Genomic DNA, 19,716 nt, shown 5'->3' with positions numbered 1-19,716 from the left:
CTTTCATTGTATGCTAATAGATCTCATGCATATTCATTGGGGAAATCCTGAAAACCCGACTGGATTGCGGCCCTCGAGGACCGACATTGGACACCCCTGCCATAAAGGAACTGAACTTGGAAGCTCAGTCCTCCATGTCCTAGTGTACCATCAAGAGTCGTTCTAATACTCAGATATCCTTTTTTCTGTCATATCCTGATCTCACAGCTCTAGTTACGGAGCAGTGGGAGACGCTGGAGGGTTCCTTTAGGCTGACTAAGATCACTGCTAAGCTTTATCCCATGGCACCGGATTTTCAGCAGCTCTTTGAGCAGCTGAATGTGGATTCGGTGGTGGCTCAGGTGACCAAGCTCACTGCCCTCCAGTGGAGAGGAGTTATGCTGAAGAATTCTCAGGATCGCAGGATAGACCTGGTTCTGAGGAAGCTTTTTGAGGTGGCTTCTTCTGGTATTAAGGCAGCCGTTTCCTTTGCAGCACATGCTTGTCATAAGAATAGCCTTACTGGGTCAGACCAATGTTCCATCTAGCCCAGTAGCTCTCCCTCACGGTGGCCAATCCAGGTCACTAGTACCTGGCATAAACCCAAATAGTAGCAACATTTCAAGCTACCAATCTATGGCAAGCAGTGGCTTCCCCCATGTCTGTCTCAATAACAGACTATGGACTTTTCCTCCAGGAAATTGTCTAAAATCTTTTGTTAAAACCAGCCATGTTAACTGCTTAACTATTCCATGTTCCAGAGCTTAACTATTTATTTTATGAGTGAAAAAATATTTCCTCCTATTGGTTTAAAAAATATTTCCCTTCGAGTGTCCCAAAGTCTTTGAAATTTTTGACAGAGTAAAAATTGATTCACTTGTACCTGTTCTACACCACTTAGGATTTTGTAGATTCTAGCATCTCATCCAGACATAGCCATATTCTTCAAGGGTGCACTGTACATTAGACCTTCTTTCAAAGCCCTGTTCCCTTCATAGGATCGCAGCATAGTTCTGAGGGGTCTCGGCCAAACCCTGTTTGAACTGCTGAAGGAGGTGTCGCTGATGGATTTGATGCTCAAGACAGTTTTTCTGGTAGCAGTGACCTTGGCAAGACAGTCTCAGAACTCTAGGCTCTTTCTTGTAGGGAGCATCTCCTTAAAATCTCTTGACACTGGTGTCTTCTTGTGCACCGTTTCTTCCCTCCTACAAAAGGTTGTTTCGGTGTTTCATGTCAATCAAGAAGTTTGCTTGCAAGTGTTTCAGCCCCATAGGTTCCAAGAAACAGGATTGAATTCTAAAGAAGATGGATGAGAGAAGAGCACAATTTCAGTTTCTGGAAGTCACCAATAAGTTGAAAAGTGATAAATCACCTGGACCGAATGGTATACATCCCAGGATACTAAAAGAACTGCTTGAAATTGCTGTCCTGCTTTTAGTGATCTGTAACCTGTTGCTAAAATCATCTGTAGTACCTGAAGGTTGGAGGGTGGCCAATGTACGCCGATTTTTTTTTAAAAGGGTTCTTGGGGAAATCTGAGAAAATACAAACTGGTAAGCCTGACTTCAGTTCAGAGTTGGTATGGGTTCAGCCAAGGGAGATCTTGCCTCACCAATTTGTTTGACTTCTTTGAAGGTGTAAATAAACATGTGAATACAGGTAAGCTGGCTGATGTAGTGAATTTAGGTTTTAAGAAAACTTTTGACAAAGTTCCTCATGAGAGGCTTCTGAGAAAATTAGAGTCGGGTGGAAAAGTTCAGTTGTGGATTAGGAATTGGTTATCAGATAGAAAACAGAGGGTAGGGTTAAATGGTCATTTTTCTCAATGAAGGAGAGTAAACAGTGGAGTGTTGCTGAGATCTGTACTGGGACTGGTGCTATTTAACTTATTTATAAATGATCTGGAAATTGAAATGACAAGTGAAGCAATTAAATTTGCTTTGGCACTAAACTGTTTAAAGTTGTTAAAACGCATGCAGATTGTGAAAAATTGCAGGCAGACCTTAGGAAATTGGAAGACTGGAGGTTCAAGTGGCAGTTATGCACATTGGGAAGAATAACCCAAATCACAGTTACCAGATGCTAGGGTCCACCTTGGAGGCTAGTGCCCAAGAAAAGGACCTGGGTGTCATTGCAATGAAACCTTCTACCCAATGTGTGGTGGCGGCCAAAAAAGCAAACAAGATACTAAGATATAGCGGCATTAGAAAAGGTTCAAAGAAGAGCGACCAAAGGGAGAGGAAACAAGATGGCGACGAGAGCGGACGCCTGAGTAGGAGGCTCCCTCTCTTGCAGTCGGCAGGCGTTTTGCTGAAGTGATCTAGCAACCCTCTTACCTCGACAAGGGGAAGAGGAAAGGAGCCCTTCGCAGCAATCCTCCGGCGGCGATAGCGGCACCGCGTCTGGTGCAAACTACAATCGAGGGAGCGTTAGCCCGCTCGAGTGAATCTTCGGGGGCTACTTCAGGGGTAAGCCCGAATACGTCGGGCGAACTCAGCCAGCACATTCGGGCGTTGTTGAGCCCGGAGCAGAGGCAGCCACCACCACAACCCGGAAGCAGTGCAGAGTCGGGAGTTCCTGAGGAAATGATGACCCCGGAAGGTACATCGATCCCCAGAGAAGGAGGACAGTCAGCTCCAATTCTATCGGGAGCTGAAGAAGCTAGAGAACAGCAGCAGCAGCTTTCCCACTCTGCAGAGGAGTTGAGAGGAGCTTCGGGAAGAATTAACATCAACTTTGGGGTGTTGGAGAAGCCTAAGGTAATAAATATGGAGGCTTTATGGCAGGCCATATCAGTTATGGATGCTAACCTCAAACTATCCTTTTCCACCTTAAAAATTGATTATGGGACTATTCACTCTAAAGTGGAGCAACAGGGCTTGGTCCTTAAAGATTTAAGTGAGAAATTAGAAAAACAGGAGTCAAGAATATCCGAAATGAAAACTTTGGATTTAGAATTGGTAAAAAGAAAGATCATTTACTGCCAGGAAAATGGAAAGTTTTGAGAACCAACTAAGGAAAAATAATCTGAGACTCCTAAACTTTCCTAAATGTCCCTTAATTTCACCAATGGAGATGGCAAGAAAATACTTTAAGGAAATTTTGCTAATTCCCACAGAAAGTTTGCCACCAATTGTTAGAGCTAATTATCTGCAACTAAAGAAACCTGTAGAAGTTTCCACTCCTAATGAGATTCAAGGGACAAATAATGACAACATGAATTTAACAACGTTTCTGGAGAACTCTTTAGAGGTTATAACGGAAAGGAAAACCCTGCTAATAACTCTTGCTTTAGAAAGTGATAGAGAATATATACTACGCTTTTTTTTTTCGTCATATTAATGATCAATTTTTAGGCTCTAATGTTCGAATATTTCCTGATATGTCATTGAGATCTCAGAGGCGTAGGAAGGAATTCTTGGCATTACGGCCAAGAGTCCTAGCCTTGGGAGCAAATTTTATGTTGAAATTTCCTGTAAAATGTTTTGTTTCATATCAGAATAACAATTACTTATTTTTTGAGCCTAAACAATTGATAGGATTTATAGAATCTAAAGAGCATGTAGGGCCTGTAACTGAAAATGAGTAACCTGCTATGAATGGCTGTAGCACCGCAGAAAAATGCCGCTTTCTAAGTTGGATAAGATTCGTCTTATTTCTTATTTTTATTTTTTCTTAAGTCTCTCTCCAAAAGTTGTGGACTAAATAATTTGAATTATTATTGAGTAACCAAAAACACTGTGTTAAGTGGAATTGGGGTTATAGTTTTTTTTCTTATAATATTTTGTGTAATCTGTGTACAAGTATGTTTATTGCTTGTTTGTATTAATTAAATTGAATAAATAAATAATAACAAAAAAAAGAAGAGCGACCAAGATGATAAAGGGGATGGATTGCCTCTTGTATGAAGAAAGACTCGTATGAAGAAAGGTTAGGACTCTTCAGCTTGGAAATGAGACAGCTGAGGGGAGATATGATTGAAGTCTGCAAAATTCAGAGTGGAGTAGAGCAGGTACAAGTGGACAGATATTTCACTCCGTCAAAAATTACAAACACTAGGGGACACTCGATGAAGTTACAAGGAAATACTTTTAAAACCAATAGGAGGAAATATTTTTTCACTCAGAATTGTTACATTACATTACATTGGTGTCTTCTGTCCTGCCAATACCTTTCAGTTCTAGGCGGTTTACAACAAGAGTTTACCAAGATGTAGTTATGAAGCGGGATCTGTGGAGGGTCAATCAGGTTTAGTTAGATCATTTGTCAAATTTCTTGAATAGAAAAATCTTAAGTTCTTTCCTGAATGTTTTGCAGTTGGGCATCATAGTCAGCAGATTGGAGAAGTGGTGGTCTAGTTTCGCTGCTCTGGTGTCTAATAGCCTGTCGTAAATTTTTTTTCTTTGTATGCCTTTGATTGGGGGGTGGGTAAAGTGTGCATGAGTTTTCCTTGGTCTGGATGTGTTTTTCCTGATTAGGTGGTTGCTCAGATAGCTTGGTCCATTTCCATTTAGGATTTTGAATAGGGTGCAGCAGAATTTTAATTGTATGTGTGCTGGTATTGGGAGCCAGTGTGAATCTCGGAAAGTGGTGGTAATGTGGTCATATTTTTTCAGCGAGTAAATCAATCTAAGAGCTTTATTTTGGACTGTTTGTAATTGTTTTAGCATGTTGGTTGGGCATGACATGTATAGGATCTTATCCCAGGACAAGCAGATAGCATATTCTCACACATGGGTGACGTCATTGACGGAGCCTCGGCACGGACACTTGAAAAGTGAATCACAACTTTAAATTTAGAAAGTTTGCGTCAGCCCACACCATGCATGCGCCTTCCCGCCCGACGCAGGCGCGTGGTCCTTTCATTTTCTTAGTTTCTGCGGAGCTAAGAAGTCGCGTTCAACGTTCATTGAAATTTTTTTTTCTATTTCGCTGCCTTCCCGCTCTCGTGGTTTGTGACTTTTTGGCACTTTTTTTTTTCTCCCTTAAAAAAAGAAAACGTGAGAAAAATCTTTTTTTTCTTTTTCTTGTGCCGTTGCAGGTCTTCGGTCCGGTGGGGCCTTCTGATTTCCTCTCACCATCGAATTTGATTTTTCAACAATAGTCTTTCCGTCCATTTCCCGCCCGCCGATGGGTTTCAAAAAGTGCGGTCGCTGTGGTTGGGCTATCTCCGTTACCGGCCCTCACTGCTGGTGTCTCCAGTGTCTGGGACCCGAGCACCGTCCTGAAACTTGTTCTCGCTACTCTTCTCTCCAGAAGTGCACCTTGAAGAACCGGTTGCTTCAGCAATAACAACTTTTCGGCGCAGCAATGGAACCGGAGCCGACTTCATCTCCGACAACGTCCGCACCGACTAAGACAACATCGAGATCTTCAACTACGGTGGATCCACCAACTTTAACTCCAGTGTCACAGTTCACCATGTCTGGATAAGTCTGCTAAGAAGCCTTCCACTACCCCCTCCGGGATGCAGGTCAAAGCTGCAGTGAGTAAGTCCCATAAGTGCATGGCTGATATCAGTGAGTGCCTCTTCTTTGGCCTCATCATCCCCGGACTGTGTTGAGCAGTCACCCATACAGGCCAAAAAGAAGAAAACAGTACCGGTGCTCTCCCTTAACCAGAAGATTAAGAATCTGCTTCATGAGGAATTAGGGGAGTGTTTTCACCTCTCGGTGCTGTCCCAGCTTTTGTTAAGCTCGGCACTGACTCTCCAGGAACCAGTCCAGTCTGAGTTGCTCACGGCACCGACCACTCCTGTGACTGCTACTCACTGGTGCGGACACCCTCGACACAGGAGTCGAGCATTCTACCACTTCGGCACCGGTCCTCCTCAGCCAAGTCTCAGGAGGCTACTCCAGCATGGTCAGGGAAAGTCTCCCGTAAGACTAAACACCTGGAGACCTTGAAATAGCCGTCAACTCCGATCCCACCATTCATCTTCTCTGTTAAGAGATTCTCATTTATTGGAGGATTCTGAGCCAGAGATGCCATCTACTACAGAAGAGGATTCTTCTGCTTCTGGTTCCCCTCGACATTCGCCTCTTCTTCGGATAAACTTTCCTTCTCCAGATTTCTGCGCCAGATGGGTAAAGACTTGGACATTTCCAAATACAACAAAGAATATTTGGAGACTCTTGACTGACCTTCTTCCTAAGGAAATGCTGAAGCTTCCACTCCATGCCATCCTTAGAGAGACTTTCTATAAAAACCTTGAGACTCCTCTGAAGAGACCGTGTGCCTACGTCGGGCGGGAAGGCACTCACGCATGCACAGTTCTGGCTGATCACAAATTTTTTAAATTTAAAGTTGTGATTCACTTTACAAGTGTCTGTGCCAGGGCTTCTTCGGTGACATCACCAATGTGTGAGAATATCTGCCTGCTGTCCCTGGATAACACCTGTTACGGTAAGCAACTGTGCTTTACAGTAGTTAAGCTTTGGAGTGCATTGCCAGAGATTGTGGTAAGAGCAGATAGCGTAGCTGGTTTTAAGAAGGGTTTGGACAATTTCCTGGGGGAAAAGTGCATAGTCTATTATTGAGAAAGACATGTGGCAAACCGTTGCTCGCCCTGGCTTGGTAGAATGTAATGTTGCTACTCTTTGGGTTTTGGCCAGGTACTAGTGACCTGGATTGGCCACCATTGGTCTGATCCAGTAAGGCTATTCTTAAGACCATCTTTTTGTGCTGACTAATCCTGCTAAAGGGAGGGGTACCATTTTCCAAGGCCATTTCATTAGCATATATTGTTTGTGGGAAACAGTCTCCTGTTTCTGTGCAGGCGCATTCGACCAGAAGTGAAGCTTCATCATGGGTGGAAACTAGGGCAGTTTCTCCAGTGTATATTTGTAGGGCAGTGATTTGCTCTACTCCTCATACATTCGCTAAGTTTTACAGAGTGGATGTGGTGGCAAGGGAGGTCTCTGCCTTTGGGTCCTCAGTTCTACGTGCCAGCGAAGTCATCCTTCCTTAGATTTCTGGGACTTCTTTTGTACAACCTTCTTGTCCAGAATGACAGACCTATTGCACTGGAAAAAGAGATTATGTCCTTACCCTGATAATATATTTTCTAGCAGATAGGTGTGTCATTCTGCAACCCTGCCCTTTCATTCCTGTACCTGCCTACTGTCTCAGTTATTCTCCAAGTCTAGCTTGGATGTCAGTCAGCCCTTTGGGCCATGAAGAATATTGTTTTTCCAGCATCAGTAGGAGCATTAACTGAGCTCATCTGATTCTTCTGTTGGCATTTTGTTAAAGTTTGATTGTTCTCAGTTCATATCTTAGTTGTGGGAGTAAAATAGGTCTGTTGTTGGGGATGGATTCCCTTTTCACCACTTTACCTAATTTCGGAAGGTTGTTTGCTTGGGGACTATCTGTAGATGGTAGTAGAGCTCTCTGTGAAGTAGGAGGGTTAGAGAAAAAATATCCAGAGTGGATTCCTTCTGCAGAGGCTCCCAGCCTGGGGATGATAACCCACATGTCCAGAATGGCACACCCATCTACTGGAAAAGATATTAGCAAGGTAAGAATCTAATCTCTTTATAGTTGATAGGAAAGAATCACTTTATTAAAATTCTGAGAAGGGTGTAATTTGAAAATGCTAAAGAATTTTTTATATAGGTTAAAGCTATGAGTATTGCTGTTTGGAGATTTGATATTCTGCTTGGTGTATCTGGAAGTGAGAAGTTCATGATCACTGGGCTTGGAACTGGTCTGGAAATTATTCGTTTTTACAGTTCTGTGTTTGAGCAAACATTTCAGACTAGGCTTCATTAATGCTTAGCTGGAATCCAAATGTCTTTTTAAACAATGTTTTAAAGTGACATCTTACTTATGAATATTAAACAAGTTTTTATTTTGCAGTGAAGCCAGATACATTGACTGATATGGCTAACCAGATGACAGAAAAAGTAGGTTTGGTCCATGGTCTACCTTATGTGGGAGATAGACAAGGCTTTGCTGCCACTTTAGAACAGGTAAGCATGCTTAATATTTTATGGTCTCAGATGAAATAGACAATGATAAATTTAAATTAAAATGTAATGCCTTACAGGATGTCCACTGTCGCTAAATAAAAAACCACTAGTGAACGTTCACTATTTTGTATTTATGAGAAATGGTTTACTATGCATTTTAGTAACTTAAAACAATATCCATTAAAAATTATTAATGTATTTGTAGTTTGCATGCTTCATGGATTTTGTCATCTGCACATGTGGCAGATTAAACAGAGAAATAAATGAAATATACTGTAAGGCACAGTAGAAAAAAGACCTGATTTTTCTTATTTTCTACTCTAAAGCTTAAAAATGCCCTAATGCAAATCTTTTGTAGGTATATTTTGGCACATCACATCCAAGGTCATATATCTCTGCAAATGTGACTGGTTTCAAATGTGTAACAGGAATGTCTTGCTTGATGAGAAAGAATGTGCTGGACCAAGCTGGAGGGCTTATAGCTTTTGCACAGTATATTGCTGAAGATTATTTTATGGCCAAAGCAATAGCAGACAGGTAAGATGAGTTAAAATGACATTAATATGAAAGATTTTATAAGCCTCAAATTTAGTGTGTCGGAGGAAAATTCGCAAAACTCGCCAATTTCTGGACAGCCCAAAAGACAAAATAACCAGATCATCACTTTGTTTAAATGGTCATGATTACCAGATTTCAAAATCTATAAAAATATTGGGAGTCACACTAGATTCATATCTAACTATGGCAGACCATACAAACTTAATGGTAAAGAAGTGCTTTTTAGCACTATGGAAACTAAAGACCATTAAAAAATATTTTGATCCTTTATCCTTTTAGACTATTAGTGCAGGCACTAGTCTTATCCATACTGGATTACTGCAATATTGTGTATTTGGGAGCTCCAAAGAAAATCCTGAGAAAATTGAGAATAGTACAGAATACGACTATCCAATTGATATTTGGGTTGAAGAAAAATGACCATATTAGTCCTTACTACCGACTGTTACATTGGCTCCCGTTGGAGGCACGAGTACTATTCAAATTCTCTTGCATCTGTTATAAGCTGATTTGGGGATTTGCCCCAACTTACCTTTTATCTCATTTCGTATTATACAGCCCAACGAGGATAACTAGGAATTCCAGTCTATTTGCCTATCCAAAAATTACTGGCTGCAGATACAAGACTTTTTTGGATAGAACTCTTGCATTTCAAGCAAGTAAGCAGCAGTCCTGGTGGAGTAATTGTATTGGTGGAGTTATGCTGTCTTTTGGTGCATTTCGAAAAGTAATTAAGTCAGCGTTGTTTGATAAATTAATTTCCTAAATGTGGATATTACTGTTAACAAAATTTTACATTGAACATATTTAAGAAACTTCTTGTAGTTTAATTATTTGTATTGTATTTCGCTGAATGTCCAGCCTTCTTTTGTGTAAACCGCCTAGAAATTGTTTGATTATGGCGGTATGGAAGAATAAATTTGTTATGTATGTTATTAATATCTGGCGAGTCTATGTAGTGGCCATAGTGGGAGTGATTTTTATTTTATGGGCAATTCTCAGTAAAATGGAATGCAAATTATATGTGCGCTCTTTGTACGGAGAATCACTGTTAAAGAGCGAGAGGAAGTGGGCCTTCCTCCTGCTGCCAAGTGTGTCTCAGGAGTTAGGGAGTCGAAGGGGTGGGTGGCGGTAGTGTACATCCTTCCTGCTGTCGGTGGTGTTGAGAGTTGGGTTGTTGGGGGAGTCCAGCAGTGAAGTTGGGAGGGAGTGGGTAGCCCTCCTGCCGCTTTTCAATTAAGGGTTGTCTTTTTATTATGATTATTATTATTATTTGGGGGTGGGGGGTTTGAGATGTCAAACCTTACTTTCCTGGTTTTAAGAAAGGTTTGGACAATTTCCTGGAGGAAAAGGCTATAGTTTGTTATTGAGAAAGACATGGGGAAAGCCACTGCTTGCCCTGGATCGGTAGCGTGGAATGTTGCTACTCTTTGGGCTTTGGCCAGGTACTAGGGACCTGGATTGGCCACTGTGAGAATGGGCTACTGGGCTTGATGGACCATTGGTCTGACCCAGTAAGTCTATTCTTATGTTCCTGTCTGTGCCTGAGCCAATGAGCGCTCAGGCACTTACTGGAAAGTAAGGCTACGACAGCTCAGACCCTGCCCAAAAATTTTGACCGCAAATGTTTTACAACGCGGTTAGGGAATCACCCAGCAATGATAGAGAATTGCCAGGAGTGCTCCTTTTAATATTAATGACCACATTTTAATATTAATGACCATGTTGTATAACATTTGCTTGGCAGAGTCAGAGACTGCTAGGAAGCTCAGAAAAGACCACAGTGTGCCGTTCTGATAATCAGCCAGTAAAATATTGTCCCATTAAACCGGTTGGAGCCAGTTTATTAACCACCATTAAAGGCACAGTAAATTTTGAGAATCTTCTTCCTCAATGTACTAAATCAGTTTATTATATTAAACAGTGAATTCAGTCTTTTTAATTACACTTGAAAACTTATTTCTTTGCTTATATGCTGGTACTGGCAAGCATTTCCTCTGTAAATAGTTATGTTAAGTCCTAGCAGCTTAATGAATTACAGATCTAAAAAGAAATCGGTTTTGTGCTAGTCTGGTAAGGTCATTTAGCATCATCCCTATGGTTATTTTCAATGTATCCAGTCATCTAGTTGCATGTTGCCCTCTTTGCCTTGTTCCTTCGATCCAAAATAAACTTTGAATTTGAAAAGCAATCTGCATGAGAGCTCTGGAGAAAAGCACTTCTGTTTAATATTCTCTGAAGTATTCAGAACCAGTTGAAATTTTCACACAGAGTTACTTCAACAAACATTGCTTTCTTATCATTCATGCCAGACCTAATATGCAAAACTTTGAAGTAGAATGAGTGAGGGTGAGTTGATTTATTCTCTTTATATATAAATGGTTTAAAGTAGACAGTGTGTTTCAACATGTTATTGCTTGCCTTACATACTATACTAAGGATTCTAATGTGTTTTTATGGTCTGTTAATTTTCAGAGGTTGGAAATTTGCGATGGCCACACAAGTTGCATTACAAAACTCCGGATCATATTCTATTTCTCAGTTCCAGTCAAGAATGATAAGGTACCATTTTTTTTTTTTTGCTCCATAAGACGCCCCTGACCATAAGATATACCCTAGATTTAGAGTAGGGAAAACAAGAAAAAAACATTCTGAACCAACTTGTGTACTAACATATACTAGGCTCGGAACCCAGCCCCCCTCACTCCATGCCAGGCGCTGTACCCAACTCCATACTCCTTGCCAGGCTCTAGCACTCTATCCCCCTCCCCTACTAATTATAATGCAATTTTTTTTCCTTTAATTTTTCATATACACACAGCAGATATAAATTCTCAAAACTGACACATTTAGATCACTAAATTGAAAATAAAATATTTTTTCCTACCTTTGTTGTCTGGTGATTTAATTAGTTTCTGGTTGGATTTCCTTCTGACTGTGCAGCCAACATTTCTTTCACAATCCAGCCCCATGCCCTTTGGGTCCAGGTTTCTATCTCTTTTCCCTCTGCTTACCCTCCCCAAATCCAGTGTCAGTTCTCCTTTGTACCTACCACCACCTTTATTCCAGGTCTCCCTCTCTCTCCCTCCTCTTATGATCTTCCATCTCTCTATTCTTCCTCAGGGTCTCTCCCCCTCTGTCTCACCTCCCATAGTCCAGCATCTGCTTACAACCCCCTCCATCCTATCCCATCCCCCATATCCAGCATTTGTTCGCTTTTCTTCCAGGTCTTTCTCTGCTTCTCTCTCTCCTTCCTTCCTCCCTCCCTGGTCCAGAATCTTTCCACCTCTTTGCAGTCTCTCTCTCTCTCTCTCTCTCTTCCCTCTGTATACTCCCAAGTCCAACATATTTGTGCGGTATATAAATTTTAAAATAAATAAATAAATCTGCCCCCCTCTCTTCTGCCTCCCCTTTGTTTCAGGTTTCTCCCTCTCATCTTCCTTCTGCTAACCTTTTGAGTGTTTCCCCTCTCTACCTCCTATAGTCCAGCATCTGCCTTTTCTTCAAGTCTATTTTCCCACCCCTCCTCAAGGTCCTTTTCTGTCTTCTCCCCCCCCCCCCCGGTGTACAGATCCAACGTCCTGCCGGGGCTCTTGCAATGGGTGGGGCTTTATCTCCAAGCTGCTTCCTGTACCCAGCGAGAGAGGTCGTCTTCCGCGCTGTGACTGCCGCTGAGCTAATTACGGCAGCCTGCAGAGCAAACCCAGCAGGCTGCCGTTGGCCTCCGAAGCACATTCCCTCTGCTGCAGTCAGGGGTGGGACCGCGACAGAGGGAATGTTCTTCAGAGACTGGCGGCAGCCTGCTAGGTTCGCTCTGCAGGCTGCCGTAATTAGCTCAGCGGCGATCACAGCGCGGAAGACGACCTCTCTTGCTGGGTGCGAGAAGCAGCTTGGAGGTAAGGCCCCACCCATCGTGAGGGCCCCGGCAGGACACTGGATCTGGAAAGCCATAATTAGCTTTAAAGGGGGGAATCCGGAGGATGCTGAGAGGGAAGCCGAGGAAGACAAACTGGGCGCTCACCAATGCTAGAGAGAGCCGTATCGGGTGCGGGCATTTTAAAAGGTATGACAACCTACTAGCGACGCAGGCAGTGAAACTTGACTACCCCATCTCCAACTTACTGACAACAACAAGCGACTTCAAATCATTTCAAAAAGGAATCAAAACTCTGCTATTCAAAAAATTTATCCAGTTATCTTAACTCTTCTTCTTGTCCTTCTCCTCCCTTGTAATAGTCTCACCCCCTCTTGTAATTTTTTCTCTCCTAAATATTCAACCATGTATCCCACTACCTAACTTGCAAATCTTCTGGAAATGTCCAGTTAGCTTCATTGTAATCCTAACACCTAAACTGTAATGTTCCTGGAAATGTCCAGTTAGCTTCTTTGTAATCCGCCTAGAACTGCAAGGTACGAGCGGAATAGAAGTCACTAATGTAATGTAATGACGGGGTGAGGGGAGAGTGTTTAAAAAAAAAAAGGGTATCTTCGCTGCATAAGACACACTGACATTTTCACCCACTTTGGGGATGGGAAAAAGGTGCGTTTTATGGAGTGAAAAATACAGTAAACGTATTTATGTATTGTGTGAATGACATTTCTCAAATTCATTGTAAATTATGGATACTTTACATGAAAGAACAATTCTTTCTTGGCATACCATTTTCTCTGATGTCTGCATATTTAGTATAATTTTTTTTAAATCTGTTCTTTTAATTTTAAAGGGTCTTCACAAAAGATTGTCATGTTAAGTAGAATGCTTTACAGTTTAAAACTTGATATATGGAAGGAAAAAAGCTTATTCAGATCCAAACAAATCCTGAAATAAGTCTTTACATTTTTTTAAAATGATGGAATGGGTCCTTTTAAATGAAGATAATTGGGAAGTTTGTTACAATGTGTGGGACCAACAACACTAAAGATATATCATGATACATTTGTCTGAACAATGATGTAAATATGACATTTAACTATGCAGATCTAGCACTCTCAGTAATTAATGAGGTCTCAAAAAGTGAGGACTGAAATATGGTAGTCCTGTTTGTTGAATCTTATATGCCCAAACTAGTATCTTTTAAAAGTAATCTGATGAGAAATCAGCAGCTTTTCAATGAAAAGGATACATGGTCCCATTTCTTTGTTCCCTTAAGTTTCATTGCTGTATTCTGAATTACAGTGGAACCTTGGTTTACGAGCATAATTTGAGGTTGAGGGGTGGCAGATTCAAGAGTAATGTTAGGAAATTCTTCTTTACGGAGAGGGTGGTTGATGCCTGGAATGCACTCCCGAAGGAAATGGTGGAGAGGAAAACCGTGACAGAGTTCAAAAAAGCATGCAATGAACACAGGGGTTCTCTAATCAGAAAATAATGGTTTATATTGAAAAACTAAGGCCAGAACTAAGGACAGAGACGGCAAATTACAGACCAGTGAGTCTCACATCCATAGTGAGCAAGCTCATGGAAACACTGATCAAACAGAAACTTGACACATTCCTGGACGAAGAAATCCTACGTGATCCCCACCAACACGGATTTACCAAGGCAGGTCCTGCCAATCTAATCTGATTGGCTTCTTTGACTGGGTAACTAGACAACTGGATGCCGGGGAGTCTCTGGACGTAATATATTTGGACTTCAGCAAAGCTTTTGATAGCATCCCACACCGCAGGTTATTGAACAAGCTGAAATCGCTGGGATTAGAGGACACACTAACTGCATGGGTTAGGGATTGGCTAAGCGGTAGACTTCAAAAGGTAGTGGTAAACGGTACCCCCTCCAAAACGTTAGACGTGACCAGTGGAGTGCCACAGGGCTCGGTCTTGGGTCCGATTCTATTTAACTTATTCATAGGAGATATGACCCAAGGGCTTAGAGGAAAAGTATCTTTGTTTGCCGACGATGCCAAACTATGCAACATAGTAGGCAAAAGCATTTTGCCTGATAGTATGACGCAGGACCTACTACTACTGGAACAGTGGTCATCGACTTGGCAGCTTAGCTTCAATGCTAAAAAGTGTAAAGTAATGCACCTGGGTAAGAGAAATCCATGCTGAACTTACACACTAAATGGTGAGACCTTGGTAGGACCACGGCGGAACGTGATTTAGGGGTGATCATTAGCGATGACATGAAGGCTGCCAATCAAGTGGAGAAGGCTTCCTCCAAGGCAAGGCAAATGATGGGTTGTATCCGTAGGGGTTTTGTCAGCAGGAGACCTGAAGTGATAATGCCGCTGTACAGATCCATGGTGAGACCTCATTTGGAGTATTGTGTTCAATTCTGGAGACCACACTACCGGAAAGATGTGCTGCGAATTGAGTCGGTTCAGCGAATGGCCACCAAGATGGTCTTGGGGCTCAGGGATCTCACGTATGAAGAAAGGCTAAATAAATTGCACCTGTACTCACTTGAGGAACGAAGAGAGAGGGGAGACATGATTGAGATGTTTAAGTATGTTACGGGCCTGTATCGAGGTGGAAGATATTTTCTGTCCTATAGGACCCTCGACCACCAGAGGGCATCCGCTGAAAATCAGGGGAGGGATGTTTCATGGTGATTCCAGGAAGTACTTCTTCACAGAAAGGGTGGTCGATCATTGGAACAGTCTACCTCTGCAGGTGATTGAGGCCAATAGCGTGTCAGATTTTAAGAGAAGATGGAATATTCACGTGAGATCTCTAGGGGAGTGAAGTCAGGGGGGTGGGTCATTGGAGTGGGCAGACTTGATGGGCTGTGGCCCTTTTCTGCCATCATATTCTATGTTTCTATGTTGTGTGAAGAAATATTTTCTCTGGTTTGTTTTAAATCTACTACTAATTAGTAGCTTCATCGCTTGCCCCCTAATACTAGTAATTTTGGAAAAACTGAACAAGCAGTTCACATCCACCCTTTCTACTCCACTCAGTATTTTATAGACCTCTATCAAATCCCCCCCTGAGCTGTCTTTTCTCCAAGCTGAAGAACCCTAGCCACTTTAGCCTTTCATAGGGAAGTCATCCCAAATCTTTTTTTTTATCATTTTTGTTGCTCTTTTCTGTTCCCTTTCTAATTCTGCTATATCTTTTTTGAGATACGGCAACCAGAACTACTCACAGAATTCAAGTTGCGGCCATACCATACAGCGAGACAAGGGCATTATAACATTTTCAACTTTGTTTTGCATTCCTTTCCTGATAATTCCTAACATTCTATTTGCTTTCTTAGCTGCCGATGCACATTGAGCTGAGGGTTTCAACGTATCCTCAACAATGACACCTAAATTCTTTTCCTGGGCAGTGACTCCTAACATAGAAACCAGCATCATGTAGCTATAGTTCAGGTTCCTCTTTCCCACATGCAACACTTTGCACTTGCTCATATTAAACATCACCTGCCATTTTGATGCCCAGTCTTCCAGTCTCACAAGGTCCTTTGCAATTTTTCACAATCCTCTTGTGATTTAATAACTTTGAACAACTTCTGTCATCAGCAAATATAGTTATCTCACTAGTTATTCCTATCTCTAAATCATTGATAAATATGTTAAAAAGCAGTGGGCCCAACACAGACCCCTGGGGAACCCCACTATTTACCCTTCTGCATTCAAAATATTGACCATTAAACCTACTTTCTGTTTTCTGTCTTTCAACCAGTTCTTAATTCATAATAGGACATTACCTAAGTATAATGGGTACACCTCGTGTCAAAATGATTGACAGCTGTCAGAGATAAGGATCGACCAATCAGCGTTCACTTCTGGGTTAAGCCACACCTACTCTCCGCCCACACCACACCCAAACCCAGAAGTGAATGCTGATTGGTCGATCCTTATCTCTGAAAGCTGTCAATCATTTTGACATGAGGCGTACCCTTTATACTACTTATCTCTTATCCAATGACTTTCTAATTTCCTCTGACATGGTGTGGTAGTATAAAAAAATTAAAAAAAACAATTTCCTCAGAAGTCTTTCATGAGGTACCTCTTTGAAAATCCAAATTCATAATATTTATCAGTTCACTTTTATCCACATGTTCATTCACCCCTTCAAAGAAATGCAGTAAATGGCTGAGGCAAGATTTCCTGTGACTAAATACATGTTGTCTTTCTCTCATTAATCCATGCTTATGTATATGTTCTGTCATTTTGTTCTTTATAATAGTCTCTATCATTTTGCACCAACAGCACCAATGTCAGACTCACCAGTCTATTATTTCCCAGATCACCTCTGGAACCCTTTTTAAAACTCGGCGACATGTTGGCCACCCTTCAGTCTTCTGGTACTATGCTGAAGTTTAAAGAAAAATTACTAGCAATAGCTCTGCACGTTCATTTTTTAATTTTATCAGCACTCTGGGTTGTATACCATCTGGTCCAGGTGATTTACTACTGTTCAGTTTGGCAAATCGACCCTTTTACATCATCCAGTATTACAGAGATTTGTGAGTTTCTCCGATTCATCAGAATTGAATATCATTTCTGGCACCAGTAATTTCTCTGCAGGAATGTGGAACCTACTTGAACGATACAACAAATACCGTATTTTCACATAGATAACGTGCACCCGTGTAAAACGCGCACACGGGTATAGCGCGCAAAAAACACACATTTATGTACAGAAATTTTTATATACCGCGCACACCCGTATACCGCGCATGCTGCCCGACTCTCCCGTCGCCGCCTGACTCTCCTTTCGCCCGCCCCGACTCTTCTCGGGCCACCCCGACTCTCCTTTCGCCCGCCCGACTCTCCTCTCCCCCCTTCACCCCCCCCCAGGACCGCTCGCACCCCCACCCCGAAGGACCGCTCGCAGGCACCCGCACCCCCCACCCCGAAGGACCGCTCGCACGCACCCGCACCCCCACCCTGAAGGACCGCTCGCACCCCCACAGCCTCCTGACCCCCCCATCATGTAGAAGCTCCTACCGGTGTCCTGCTGCTTCCTCTTAGCGGTCCCGACTCCCCGACACGATCGGGGCAAGAGGGAGCTCAAGCCCTCTTGCCCCAGCCAACCGCGGCACCCCTGACACGATCAGGGCAAGAGGGAGCTCAAGCCCTCTTGCCCCAGCCAACCGCGGCACCCCCGACACGATCGGGGCAAGAGGGGAGCTCAAGCCCTCTTGCCCCAGCCAACCGCGGCACCCCCGACACGATCGGGGCAAGAGGGAGCTCAAGCCCTCTTGCCCCAGCCAACCGCGGCACCCCCGACACGATCGGGGCAAGAGGGAGCTCAAGCCCTCTTGCCCCAGCCAACCGCGGCACCCCCCACCACGATCGGGGCAAGAGGGAGCTCAAGCCCTCTTGCCCCCCCGACTCCCCAACTCCCCGACAATATCGGGCCAGGAGGGAGGCCCAAGTCCTCCTGGCTCTTGCGAAACCCCCCCCCGCTAGTTGTTCGGGCCAGGAGGGAGCCCAAACCCTCCTGGCCACGGCGACCCCCTACCCCCACCCCGCACTACATTACGGGCAGGAGGGATCCCAGGCCCTCCTGCCCTCGACGCAAACCCCCCCCCCCCCAACGACCGCCCCCCCAAGAACCTCCGACCGCCCCCCCCCCCAGCCGACCCGCGACCCCCCTGGCCGACCCCCACGACCCCCCCCACCCCCCTTCCCCGTACCTTTGGTAGTTGGCCGGACAGACGGGAGCCAAACCCGCCTGTCCGGCAGGCAGCCAACGAAGGAATGAGGCCGGATTGGCCCATCCGTCCTAAAGCTCCGCCTACTGGTGGGGCCTAAGGCGCGTGGGCCAATCAGAATAGGCCCTGGAGCCTTAGGTCCCACCTGGGGGCGCGGCCTGAGGCACATGGTCGGGTTGGGCCCCTAGCTCTCAGACTCTAGATCTCAGGCCAAAAGGTCTGCCCATCACCTGTTTTAGACTTTAATAGCATTCTTACTTGTCAGTTGGACATTATCAGAACTGGGTACCCAGAACAAGTTGACACTGTATAGTGTGGGTTTTTTTGGGGTTTTTTTGTTGTTTTTTTTTACTATTTTTAGAAGCTATTGTCTTAAACACAGAAAAGGGAAATATGAACAACTGTGTACAACTGACATTGAAATTTATGATCAGTTATTGCTATTTAGAAAATACAAAGAAACAAACAGGTTTGTTACCCAGTAACTTCTAGTATAAAGAATATGCATTTTGATTTTAGTTAAGGAGGGTGCTTTCTGTTAAGACTTAATTTCTTTTTCTCTCAATTTTTAGATGGGCCAAACTACGAATTAACATGTTACCTGCAACGATCATTTGTGAACCAATTTCAGAATGTTTTGCTGCCAGTTTAATAATTGGATGGGCAGCTCATTATGTTTTCAGATGGGACATTATGGTATTTTTTATGTGTCATTGTTTGGCTTGGTTTATATTTGACTACATCCAGCTCAGTGGTGTCCAGGTATGTAAATAGAAAGTGCAGACTGAATGCTATAATAATTCCAGTTTTTGGTATATATTTATTTTAAAACCATACTGTATATCATCTATATCCTTGAACTTCACATGTCAAAAAAACATAAAACAATGTCAACAGAATACAAATGAAAGATCTTAATATACGAATAATCCAAACGGGATGGAGGGAAAATAATCCAAACCAAAATCAGACTCGCTCCATTAGTAATATTAGTGAATCAAAGCAATAATTAACCAGCGAAAGAAAAAGCCTCAGAGCATTGGAGGTGTGAATCACACCTACCCTTACATCATCGATAGAAAAAACTTTTGCACAAAGGTTAAATAAGCCTTGAGGTGAGCAAATACTGTATTTTTCACTCCATAAACACACTTTTTCCACCCCCAAAAAGGAGGTGGAAATAAGGGTGCGTCTTACGGAGTGAATACACCCCTGTACCTTTAAAAAAAAAATCCGGCCATCCAGCGCTGTATTGCAGGAGTTCTCAGCACTCCTGCCCTTCCCTTCGCTGACTCCTGAACTCTCGCGTCAGCGTCAGAGGGGAGCACGAGGCAGGCGTGAGCTTTTTGTGTTCCTGCCTGGTCCTGCTGCGTGAATGACTTCGCCAGTTCTCGCGGGACAGCCAGCAGCCATTCACGGAGCGGAGCGGGACAAGGCAGGAACGCGAAAAGTTCACGGCTGCCTCGTGCTCTGCTATGACACTGTCGCAAGAGTTTTGGAGTGAGCTGAGGGGAGGGCAGGAGCGCTGAAAGCTCCTGCCATACTGCACTGGACAGCAGGATTTTAAAAAGTGCTCCCCTCTGACGCTGACGC

At 43.3% G+C, this 19,716-nt stretch overlaps 1 protein-coding gene across 3 annotated transcripts in view; it reads left to right on the top strand.

The window, feature by feature from the left end:
• UGCG (UDP-glucose ceramide glucosyltransferase) overlaps nt 1–19,716 on the top strand; it is an 87,109-nt gene that overhangs the window by 54,937 nt on the left and 12,456 nt on the right. For all 3 annotated transcript variants that reach the window (XM_033926291.1, XM_033926297.1, XM_033926283.1), the window contains 4 exons: nt 7,840–7,952; nt 8,311–8,489; nt 10,986–11,072; nt 18,696–18,885. In XM_033926291.1, coding sequence (XP_033782182.1) covers nt 7,840–7,952; nt 8,311–8,489; nt 10,986–11,072; nt 18,696–18,885 — 569 coding nt within the window. The remainder of the gene's footprint in view (nt 1–7,839; nt 7,953–8,310; nt 8,490–10,985; nt 11,073–18,695; nt 18,886–19,716) is intronic.

Source organism: Geotrypetes seraphini, chromosome 1, assembly GCF_902459505.1.
Source record: "Geotrypetes seraphini chromosome 1, aGeoSer1.1, whole genome shotgun sequence".
Lineage (NCBI taxonomy): Eukaryota > Metazoa > Chordata > Amphibia > Gymnophiona > Dermophiidae > Geotrypetes > Geotrypetes seraphini.
Note: the sequence above shows the minus strand (reverse complement) of the source record. Positions and strands in the feature narration are given on the sequence as shown.